The 12,386-nt window shown below is 36.2% G+C and overlaps 1 protein-coding gene across 1 annotated transcript in view; it reads right to left on the reverse strand.

Annotated features, from left to right (window-relative positions):
• LOC126470871 (protein tyrosine phosphatase domain-containing protein 1-like) overlaps window positions 1-12,386 on the reverse strand; it is a 560,875-nt gene that overhangs the window by 72,539 nt on the left and 475,950 nt on the right. Inside the window, exons 10-11 of the mRNA XM_050098887.1 lie at window positions 9,661-9,936; window positions 7,468-7,615 (exon numbers count right to left, since the gene is read on the reverse strand). Coding sequence (XP_049954844.1) covers window positions 7,468-7,615; window positions 9,661-9,936 — 424 coding nt within the window. The remainder of the gene's footprint in view (window positions 1-7,467; window positions 7,616-9,660; window positions 9,937-12,386) is intronic.

The following is a 12,386-nucleotide window of genomic DNA, read 5'->3' on the forward strand; positions in this document are numbered from 1 at the left end:
GCTGGAGGGAAATATGAATGTACTGCAATTATGTAACACATAGCTGCTAATAAGGCAGATAGTTTAAGTGAATGTCGCTAAAATTCAGAAATTTTTGTACATTTATGAACAACATCTTAGATGCAGTTATTTGATCAAGAATGAAGACAAAATTGTGAACCTAGATGTAGTATTGTCAGTGGATAACATAGTTTGTAACTATTTAAAGTACTATGGAGGAAGTAATATGAGAACAGTGCTAATACAACTCACAGTTATAATCTGTCTTCATGATAATGAGATAGCAAGAGATAGTACATCCTAGTCAAATACAATGAACAAGATCAGATAATTTAAAAGAGGACATTGTAATTAGCCAATTATGAAAACCTACTGTTCATGTTAGTGCCTAATAGAGAACTGTAACTTATAATGAAGAAATGGTAGCCATATGGAGATAAGAGGACAATGGTTGGTCAGAGTAAAAGGTTAAAGATAGATTGATGTAAATGGATGTAACACATAAGATGACATAACCAATGTAGACAAATCAATTCATAAAATGGAACCAGATGCATGGGAATCCAACGAAAACTATTAATTGTTATTTAGTTTAAGGTTGGAGTAATTCAGCTAGTGGTGGGCGTGGTGGCAAACACTGATTGGTGCCACTGCATGACACTAAGTGAGTTGTAATATGTGTTATAATTTTGTATTATAGATTTTATATTAATTGGTGTATTATAAATGTTTGTTTCATATTTGTTTCATGATTCACAATTGAGTTTGGCAAGGCATCCCAGGCACGTACTGACCTTTGATGGAGGTATATGAACTGTTAATGCCTGTTTAATGAGCCTCAATAGAGATTTGGTAGTTAAATAGAAATCAACAAACCATGTTATGAAAGTTGCAAATTCAAGGCACGTGACTAGGCCAAGTGAGCTAAATAGACATATTAACATTGATTAAGCTTGTAAAAGAGCCATTACTGTCATATAATTACAGGTGTCTTATGAGGTTCAAAGAGCTGCATAGATTAGTTAAGTGCAGAACACAGTACTTAAATATCAAGATGTATTATACCAGGTATAAGAAAATATATCAAAAAGTCATAAAATTGCTGAGAAAAGGCTATTGAGAAGGCTATCAGCCTTTCTGAAAACAAAGCAAGGACAGCATGGCAAAACTTAAATGAAGAAAAAGGTCATAAAAGGAAAAAAAATACTGTCCCAAAGAAATTAGATTGAATAACACCTTACTAAAAAGCCCTGAATCAATAGCAAATGTCTTCAATAACTAATATATAAATATCTGCAATATATGATGGACAATATCACAATCTCAGCAACTAATGCTTTAAGTGGGTTAAAGCTGATGAAACAACCATTAAGTAATTCAATTTATTTGTTTCCTACTAGTGAAAGAGAAGTAATTAAAGCAAGTAATTAAAACAACCTGAAAAACACTAAGACACAGGATGTTTATGGGACATCAAACAATCTTGTGAAACTGTCTTCTGTCTTTATAGCTAAGCCACTGTGCAAAGTATTTAATGAGTCAATGGCAGAGGCGGTGTTTCCAGAAAGCCTAAAAATTGCAAGGTTAATACCTGTATTCAAAAAGGATGATGCAAGAGAACCAGAAAATTACTGACCTGTGAGTATTTTACAACAATAATTTCACAACAATAATTCATCTAATCTAATCTAATCTAATAACAAAAATCTTTGCACATATTCTGTAAAACAGGTTGATGAGGTTTTTCACAACACACGTAATATTATCCAGAAGTCACCATGGTTACCAGGAAAATAAGTTCACCACTACTGCTGCAAAAGATCCCACTGACTATGTGCTCGATGCTTTTGACAAGGAAGAAACTACAATAGGGATACTTTGTGACCTATCTAAAACATTTGGTCTAGTAAACCATGAATTACTTCTGCAGAAATTAGAATTCTATGGGATCAGAGGTACTGTGCTTGACTTGTTTAGGTCTTATGTGACAAACAGGCATCAGAAAGTGGAAATATCAGATGAAAAAGGAAATAAATTGTACTCAAAAGAAAATTTTACATGGTGTACCACAAGGAACTGCACGTGGGCCATTATTCTTCTTGATTTCTGTAAATGGTCTACCCAATCGCATCCAAAATAAGACCATCTTTCATGCTGATGAATGAAGGATGCAAATTTAGAAGAATGTGCTCTAAACACTGAAGCTGTTCTTTGTTACCTTGATAAATGATTTTGCAATAATAGGACAGTACCTAATTACAAGAGAACCATTTTTATCAATTTTAAAAATAGTAAGACCAAACAAAATCTGCTAGAATTGACTTGAGCAAGTGAAATGTGCAAAATTTTTGGCTCTCTGCAGAGACGACATATCGATATTATCAGAGCACATCAACATCAGGAAGTTAAGTGAAATTGTCAACATGGAAACCCTAATAAAATATTACTATGCACAACTTTATTAAACTATGTCCTACAGGATTGAACTTTGGGGGAGAGCATTAAATATGAATAAGATCCTTATTATACACAAAAAAGCCATCTTCATAATGACAAGGAAAAAGAGGCATACCACTCATAGGTTGAAATTCAAGGAATTGAACAACCTAGCAGCAGTAAATGTCTACATCTACAGAATTCTAAAACTCACATAAAAAACACAGTAATCTCTATGAAACAAATGAACAGGTACACCATTATCAAACCAGGAATTGCTGGAAACTAAAGGCAATCCAGCATTGAACCAGCCAACATGAGAAAGGGATTACACATGTTGGAATGTCCCTCTATAACTGTCTTCAAATGTCATTATGCAAATAGAAAACATAAAGGAATTTAAAAACTGTATTAGACAAATACTGACAGAAAATCCATTTTATTCAATTTAGGAATTTTTTATCAAAGCAAAGTTATGAATAAATGAATATATGGTTATAAACTCTTACAATAGACTAACAAGATTATAAACCTGTGTGATTTTAACATGTGTGATTATTAATATGTATAATAGTATTAATCTGTAACTATATATTAATTTGTAACTATATATGCAAACTTTAATGTACTCTCAACTTTAGTGAATAAGACCTGACAATGCCTATGTGTAAAGATACAACATGTACCAACTGTATTACATCAAAATCTCTGCTGAATACATAAATAATAATAATAATAATAATAGTAATAATGAATATCAGAGTGATATTTTGTCATGCATTTTTCTAATTCTTCGTGAGAGTGTTATCTCTGACTTCAGTTCACAGCTGTTGTGAGCATTGACATTTAACCTCTAATACCAAAGAGCAGCAAATGATATAACTTGAAGTGAGTAATTAAATGCTGATGTGCATCAGAAAATGTTTACTGTTACATACTACCATTAGAAAAGTATATGAAAGAGGAAAATGACAACAGAGATTATCATGTTGTTAGAACATTGATGTGTGGAGTCTTCGTTAGTTTCACAATGTCACAAATTTTTCCCATGAACATATCACAACATCCTACTTCCAAATCTTCCATGCATCTACTCCTTGATAATGAAAGATGTCTGTTCTTAAAGAATAGTATTTAAATAGAAGATCTGATCTACATGAGCATTATTGTGAGTTCATCTGAGTTCTAGTTATTTGTTGATTTGCACCTAAGATGTGGTGACGTGGTCACATCAGGAACTATACAAGGCATAAAAGTCCTTGTCCATTAACCAGTCCATCACAGGCAGCCTGTAGGTGATGTCAGGAGAATAGGGACAGCACACCAAAGTGGCACTTCAACTTAATTTTACACCATCAGCTGCAGCAGTTTTTTAGGACCTATACAGAGGAGATGTGTGCTGATGGGGCACAAAAGGTTATCCATCTCCAAACAACTTCCAGTCAGTAGATCAACCACCTATACCCACTTCACAACCTGTCATTCCTGATATTGGAATGCCACTATATTTTTGTAGGACAGTGTTTCAGTACCAGCCACCTCACCCCAGTGGTCTTGGCATCGCCATGTCTCTGTTATTCATATGTGTTGATTAAAAAGAGGAGGGATTTATCATCTTACAATGGTAGTATTAACTGGGGCAAGATGTCAGAAATGCTACTCATCTCTGAGTACAAGATTTTTTGACACTCTCACATGGAGTGTGCAAAATGAGTGTATCAGGTAAGACCTGAGATATGCTGGGCATAATGGGATGACTGTGCTGGTGCTCCAACACTCGGTGTGGTGTTCATAAATAAATCCATCAATAAGTATGTTGAGATACCTGTAAACAATGTGGTTCCTTTTTATGCCACACACTTAGATACTGAATTCTCAACTTTGCTTACAAATACACTTCTGGTCATTAAAGTCAGAACACCATTAACAGATGTCAAATTGGAATGAATTTTACAACATGCTTGGGAATGGAAATTATTCACATTTCAGTGCAACTGCACATAGTAGGCATGAGTAGCACCATCTGTATACTGTATATAAGAAATGATTATGAGGCAGGTTTATTATTCAGAAATCACATCTGAATGTTGGTGGTTTGTGAGAAGCTCATGTTATGCCTTGTGTAAGAAGGAAAAATGTACCAGAATGTGTCAGAATTTGACAGCAGCTGGATCATGGCCTATTAAGACTCTGGTTTGTGGTCCCACAACAGTGCTTCTCACTTTAATCAGCATCCCATGATTATCATGGAAATATAGAATTGATGGATTCAGGAAGGTCTTACTCAATTCCATGCAGGAAGTCAATGCCACCATGTGACTAGCACCAGAGTGAACATACATTTGTTCACTTGGCCATGCAAGATCATACAGTTACATCAAGTGCCTAGAATCTGGAAATGGGCTGGTTTGTGATAAGATATGTATCCATGCAGACAGTGCAACTACATCTGGATCACCTTGGACTGTCAGTACAGTGGCCATTGTTGCATCTTCCATATATGTAATACTGGAGAGAGAGGTGGACTTACAGTTTATCCAACAACAAGATTTGACACATGATGGACACCACAGCACACCAGACATTATATTTGTGATGTGTTAAGGTCACTGGCTGTGCCCTATCTTTGCAATATCCATGACATTAACTTTTAATGAGATAACAAAATAATGTATGTTTCCAATTCTGTACTGACCTACCTCAATATGGACGGTAGAACTGTTGGCCAGTTCAACATATTCTCAAGACCTCGCACCCACTGAAAATGGGTTGCAAAGAGAATGGTGCAATACAATTCACCAGCCACTATGACTGCTGCACTCTGGTGCAGAGTTGAAGCAGTAAGGAATGATGCACCCATTATATGTTACCCAATCTCAGCTGGACTGAATGCCCACTCAAGTTAGAGTTGTTATTGCTACCAGAGGTGACAGTTCTGTGTACCAAATTTCACACATTGTATACCCAAAGATCATGTACAAATTTAATCATATATCCTGCTACTAAACTGGATATACTCAATAAGTGATATTTTTATTTTGCTATCCTTCTGTGTTACCTTTTACTTGGGTTGCAAATTCATCCTTAAAGCACATAGCAAATATTTTTCTAGCAGTTGCCACTCATCCTGGTAGCTTTCTCTCTGTAGGTCTGCTGCTCTGAACCAATCTTGTTGTATGGCTGCAGTAAGTGTGCTTCATATTTAAAGATAATATCCAGTTTCCTACACCATCTTTGTACATTCCAAGCTGGTGTTCTTTGTCATGAATGGGGTATTAAACTGCAATCAAACTCCTTCCCTCTAAAATACCTCATTACAGTGAGGATACAAGCTGTAATCCCTTTTAAATGTCCTCTTGTAGTTACATAACTGATAATTTTTTCCTTATTTGAAATTATTTTCAAAAGTTTATTCCTGAATGGCTAAATGTCTGTTGTACTCTGTTTGTATACCATATATGCAGCTGCAAAGTTGATCAAAATCACAGCTCAAGATGAAGTCACTAACGTAAACTGATCAATACAAAAGAGATTTTCTAATTATTTTTTGGAAATGTACAATATATAATATTTTCTGACATTGGCCCTGTCATTGTTCTAAATTAGTTGAGTAGCAAACAGAATCTTTTCAGCAAAATGAATACAACTCTACTATCTGTGCATACTCTGTGTAAATAACTGCATTTATAGAGTTTAAAGATTAGCTCTGTGAAGGTTAACATTTTTGACATGAGGCACACATTCCTTTGTATGAAAAATTTACTATATACAGTATGATACCTCCTCACATATCTGTGCTATATAACATGTAGTGAATGTAATGATTTCTGTCATTATGCCAGCATGCAATTACTTTCCCTCAAGAGCTGAGATTATTTTTTGGCCAGAAATCATATAAAGACTATCCCGAGAGAATGACCCATTTAAGGTAAACCTGTATCCAATATCCTTGTCAGTGACAGTATGAAGGCAATTTTCACATGAAGGTGAGATTGCTCTTCTAGATGGCCTCTGTATTTTTCTGAGTTGAACAACATTGTTAATGATTACAGAGAAAAATTGGCAATGTGAGAAAACAGTTCTACCATCATGTCAGATTTCCAGGATTGCCTTGCTCATGAAGAAGTCTCAGAAAATGAGTGTTTATACATTCACTTCCTTGCAGACTGCTGATATTCATTAACATTTACACTTGTATTAAGCCTTACTGATCAAGGAATCTCACATAATGGTTTTTAGGGACAAATACACTTAAAAGTGGCAATGAGGTCAAATCTCTTAATACTACATTCTTGAAAGCTCAAATGAAGTAATAGAGTTGCATATTGACTATCTCTCTGGACAACCAAGGCATTACAACAGTAACTGCAATGGGTTGTTAAATATTGCCATTGTTCCACTCTAGCCTGAATTCTGGTATCAGGTTCCTTTTTCCTGTCTGTGATGGTAAGATTCAAATTATGTACATGTGTTTTAGATGTGTCACAGCACACTAAAAAATCTGTAAATTCTTCAAATCACTGGTAAAATAAGAAACATTGCATATCATTAATGCCAGTGTTAGACCCCTTATATGATATGATTTGCTCTGGGGCAGCATGATCTGTAGTCCTAATTTTAGTACGGGATAATGTTTGTGCTTTTGAATATATGTGTGACTGTAAAAGCCAGCATTGAAAGAAACAAAGAAATAAAAACCTTTCTATTGGAGAAGGAGATGAGGAGGTGGGTATCGATACACTAGAGATTTCATCAGTAAAGAGATTTTGTTAGTGAATTTAACACTTCTTGGTGGGCAAAAGTGTAGCTACTGAAAACAAGTTAGATGTCATATTCCATCACCTCTCTTTCTTGAATATTAATATTATGTTTCAAACTATTTTCTACCTCTTGCCATTCCACTTCATCCACAAGAAAAACATGTCCTGCAATTTTAATCATAAAGATGCAATGGCAATAGTCACACTAACATCAGTTTATCATAAAAATGAGCTACATAAGTTTTTCAGTTAGGACCATGAACTTACATACCTGTAGGTTGCAGAACACCACAGATTTCTATGCTTTGTTGAGTCAGTGAGGACATAAATCTCTTGATTAATTCCTGTTCTGAATTCTTAGTTATGGGCTGTAATCTCCGGATAAACCTTAGCAAGTATTCCAATAAATACTGCACAGCCTTCAAGAAAAAAAAAGAATATTCACACATATAAAACTTCAAACATTATCCAATTTTCCAGGAGATACAGAATTATCTAGTTGAGAATGAAGTAGATGTGCCCCTACCATAACTAATGTAGAGAATTGCCCTGGTGCAAAAAATTTTCTTTAACGAAGAAACATTGATTCACACATATTTTCATAGTGAAATGAAGAATGAATTCTCACTAAGAATAGAAGCTTAAGATAATTAACAGAAGATCCAGAGCATATGTTGTTAGTTATTCTACATCTTCATCTACATGACTACTCTGCAATTCACATTTAAGTGCTTGGCAGAGGGTTCATCGAACCACAATCATACTATCTCTCTACCATTCCACTCCCGAACAGCACGTGGGAAAAACGAACACCTAAACCTTTCTGTTCGAGCTCTGATTTCTCTTATTTTATTTTGATGATCATTCCTACCTATGTAGGTTGGGCTCAACAAAATATTTTCGCATTCGGAAGAGAAAGTTGGTGACTGAAATTTCGTAAATAGTTCTCGCCGCGACGAAAAACGTCTTTGCTTTAATGACTTTCATCCCAACTCACGTATCATATCTGCCACACTCTCTCCCCTATTATGTGATAATACAAAATGAGCTGCCCTTTTTTGCACGCTTTCGATTCCTCCGTCAATCCCCCTGGTAAGGATCCCACACCGCGCAGCAATATTCTAACAGAGGATGAACGAGTGTAGTGTAAGCTGTCTCTTTAGTGGACTTGTTGCATCTTCTAAGTGTCCTGCCAATGAAACACAACCTTTGGCTCACCTTCCCCACAATATTATCTATGTGGTCTTTCCAACTGAAGTTGTTCATAATTTTAACACCCAGGTACTTAGTTGAATTGACAGCCTTGAGAATTGTACTATTTATCGAGTAATCAAATTCCAACGGATTTCTTTTTGAACTCATGTGGATCACCTCACACTTTTCGTTATTTAGTGTCAACTGCCACCTGCCACACCACACAGCAATCTTTTCTAAATCGCTTTGCAACTGATACTGGTCTTCGGATGACCTTACTAGACGGTAAATTACAGTATCATCTGCGAACAGCCTAAGAGAACTGCTCAGATTGTCACCCAGGTCATTTATATAGACCAGGAACAGCAGAGGTCCCAGGACGCTTCCCTGGGGAACACCTGATATCACTTCAGTTTTACTTGATGATTTGCCGTCTATTACTACGAACTGCGACCTTCCTGACAGGAAATCACGAATCCAGTCACACAACTGAGACGGTACCCCATAGACCCGCTACTTGATTAGAAGTCACTTGTGAGGGATGGTGTCAAAAGCTTTCCGGAAATCTAGAAATACGAAATCAACTTGAGATCCCCTGTCGATAGCGGCCATTACTTCGTGCGAATAAAGAGCTAGCTGCGTTGCACAAGAACGATGTTTTCTGAAATGAAAATCATTTTAATGAAAATCATTTGAATGTGTTGTTGGTTTCTGTATTTTAATTAGGACTGTATGCTGCAGTATTTTTGGTAAAATATGTCATTTCACAAGACACACACACACACACACACACACACACACACACACACACACACACACACACACACACACAGACACACACAGACACACACACTGAAACAAAGGAAGGTATTTTCATTCCTTTGTTTTAATAAATATACAAATATTTACATATTTATTCTGTACACAGATCTATGTTAACGGTAGATGAACAATGCATTTAATAAAGTTACTACACCTCTCGCTTCCAAATGATGGTCTTCTTGTGAATACATTGAGTAAAATATTTGTTCACGTTTAATTTAAGCAAAACAGGAAAAATCAAGCCTCTTATCTGACATGTGTGCAGAACTCCCATTTATTTTAATGTCAGCAGTGAACTTATCATACCAGATGTAGTTTATGACACATGCTTTATTGTACTAATATACCAATTGTTTCACACTGTGGATGTTTTCCTTTATGTTGAGATCCACCAAATAATGCATGTGTGTGAGCATGTGAAATATTGGCTATAATACAGAATATGTACCTTATCTAATTTTTTTAGACACTTTTCTGGGTTGTTTCCAAAGATAACTATGTAGCTTAAGCTATCACAGTTCAAAGCAGGGGTTTTCAGCAGCTCCAGCCAATCATAAAGTAATCCAGTTAATACATAAATATTTTTCTCTAATCTTAGACTGTTCCAAACTGAACATTTGTAGTTCAGTTCTATTCTTAATTGGTAGATAGATTTCTTGGCAACTTCGTCCAACATCTGATGGTCAGCCAGCAAAGCTTGTATAATATCATCTGTGCAGTAATTCTGTAACAAAATGATACAGTAAGTCAAACATTACCTACGAATCTTATTTGCTTTTAGAAATGTAGGAAGTGTTTAATGTATGATTCATCATACAAATACTACAAGTACTTAGAAATGGTGTATCTCAAAAGTTCATTGAATGGTATCATGAAACAAAGAAAACAGAATTTACACTGGAGAAAAAAAAAAAAAGAAAAAAAAACTGTGTGATTACCTGCTTAATAGCATATTGGTCAACCTTTGGAACGAAATACAGCAATAATTCCAGATGACAAAAATTTGACAAGTCATTGGTAGGTTTATGGAGGTATGTGGCACCAGATGGCTGTGAACAGATCACTCAATTCCAGGAAATTATGGACTGGTGGTTTGTGGGATGGAGCTAGTGCCCAGCAGCATCCCAGATGCATTCCAAAAGGCCAATATCAGGCAGAACTAAGACATCAACATCACTTCACTATCATACTTCTAGAACCTCAGTAGATTCTGTGATTTTGACATAGGTAGTTATGCTGCCGGAGATACCACCATCATCAAGGAGGACATCAAGTATGAAGAAATGCACGTGGTTTGCAATAATGGGATGGACATCCAACAACTTGTCACTTACTCATGGTTTCACCAATGCGGAATCATTTTCCATAGATGATCATGATAGTATTATGGGAACAGTGACCAGCTTCACCATTTCTGAGATGCTTGTTCCCAACTGTCCTTTTTCAAAGTCACTTATGTCAGTGGATTTCAACATCTGCAGCCTGAATCATGTTAATGATTCACTTTTCATTTCTGTTCTGCTTATATAGTTCATTTACCATATCACATGCTCACTGTGCAGTCAGATGGCATTCAACCTTACAATGGGCAGCAGTCACACTGTATTGGTTTATCAGTGTATAAAAAAATATTGTTAATGACTTTCAAAGTAATCTTGACACACATCTTTTGTTGCAGTTAAAAAATGATGCAGACAGTTAGGCACTGTGACCATGGCAGCTGCCTTCCCTATTAAATATTAAACTCTCAACATTAGATCTCATTTACAGTGATGATTCATTTCTCATGATCTTATCATTAACAGGACATATAACCTTTGTATTTTTTCCTTTCCCTGTGGTGATAGTTTGCAGAAAAGATAGATCTTGTCACAAGTTTCAGTGTAACTTGCAGCGCAAATCAGGAACAGATCTTACATTTCCTCACATGTTTTGTGAATGATGATGTGACATTACAAGCAGCTGGTGTGTTCTGGTGATGTAGTCATGGGAAAAGTTAATATGTCTTGTAATGTCATCACTAGTATGATTTTAATGAAAATACATTGGTGAGATATTTAGTCTGGAGCTGATAATTCAATGGGCAATGTGTATGAGGTGAACATTATTTTTGTGGACCGGGACTTGTACATTGTGATTTAGCACATGCTGCTGGATATAATGCTACATCTGCACAAAGTAATGCCAAAATTTGCACTGGTGATAGATGCTGTTCAATTATTCAATGAGTTATTTGTTCATGGTCACCATTTGCATGCTTTGTGCTTCTCTAAAAAATAATTAAGAGGGGTTTATATAAAACTTAAAATCAATCTGTTTCAAACAATGTTATTATTCTTCAGGATTTTGACCTACAGATCCAGCCTCAGTACATCTTTTATTAAATTATTCACTCATGTCTCATTGCCAACATAAGGCTTTGGTATTAAAATTATTATGTTTTTGAGCCAAAGAGTGACACTGTATGACCACTCCCAATGGTGTTGGCAAGTCACACTCAAAGTTAATGGCTACACATTGCCCACAACCTGGGGCATGGATAAAAGCATCATAATTGGATTGGCTCATTCTGGATTGGGATGCATTTTCATTCTATTGATATTCTAGACTAGTTGTCCCAGTACCCAAGCTGTAATAGTGAGCAGTTAGCATGGGGTCTCAGGAGTTACTGTTTAGTGAGGTAGTAGTAAATGTAGCAGCAGGAATAGCACACTTAGTGCAGATGATAAGCATAACAGCACATGTTAGTAACAGCAGTGGCAGACAACTGTGACATGGTACATTACTGGTATCACAGTCCACTTGGGTAAAGTCACCGGGCAGCAGAGGCATTGTCTACACAGCGACACATGTGGGAGGCATTGCATAGGAGCCACGGTGCAGTGGCAGCATGTTCACGTGGTGACACATGTGGTCAACATCACATTGGCTGCAAGCAGCAGAGGTGGCAGCTTCACACCATGTCACACAAGGCAAATGGCAGTCCACATTGCAGGTGATATTGCGCCAGCATCAAATGAAACATACAGCAGCAGAGGCTGCATACATCAGCGGGGAAATGCAAGTTAAGTACAGTCAGTGGCTGCATTTGTAGTTGATTTTAAATGTCATTTAAAGGTAATTCCTGATGAAATAGTTAGGCTTAAGTATTTCACCATTTTTGTGACAGACAGG

This window comes from Schistocerca serialis, chromosome 3 (genome assembly GCF_023864345.2).
Source record: "Schistocerca serialis cubense isolate TAMUIC-IGC-003099 chromosome 3, iqSchSeri2.2, whole genome shotgun sequence".
NCBI classification, from domain to species: domain Eukaryota; kingdom Metazoa; phylum Arthropoda; class Insecta; order Orthoptera; family Acrididae; genus Schistocerca; species Schistocerca serialis.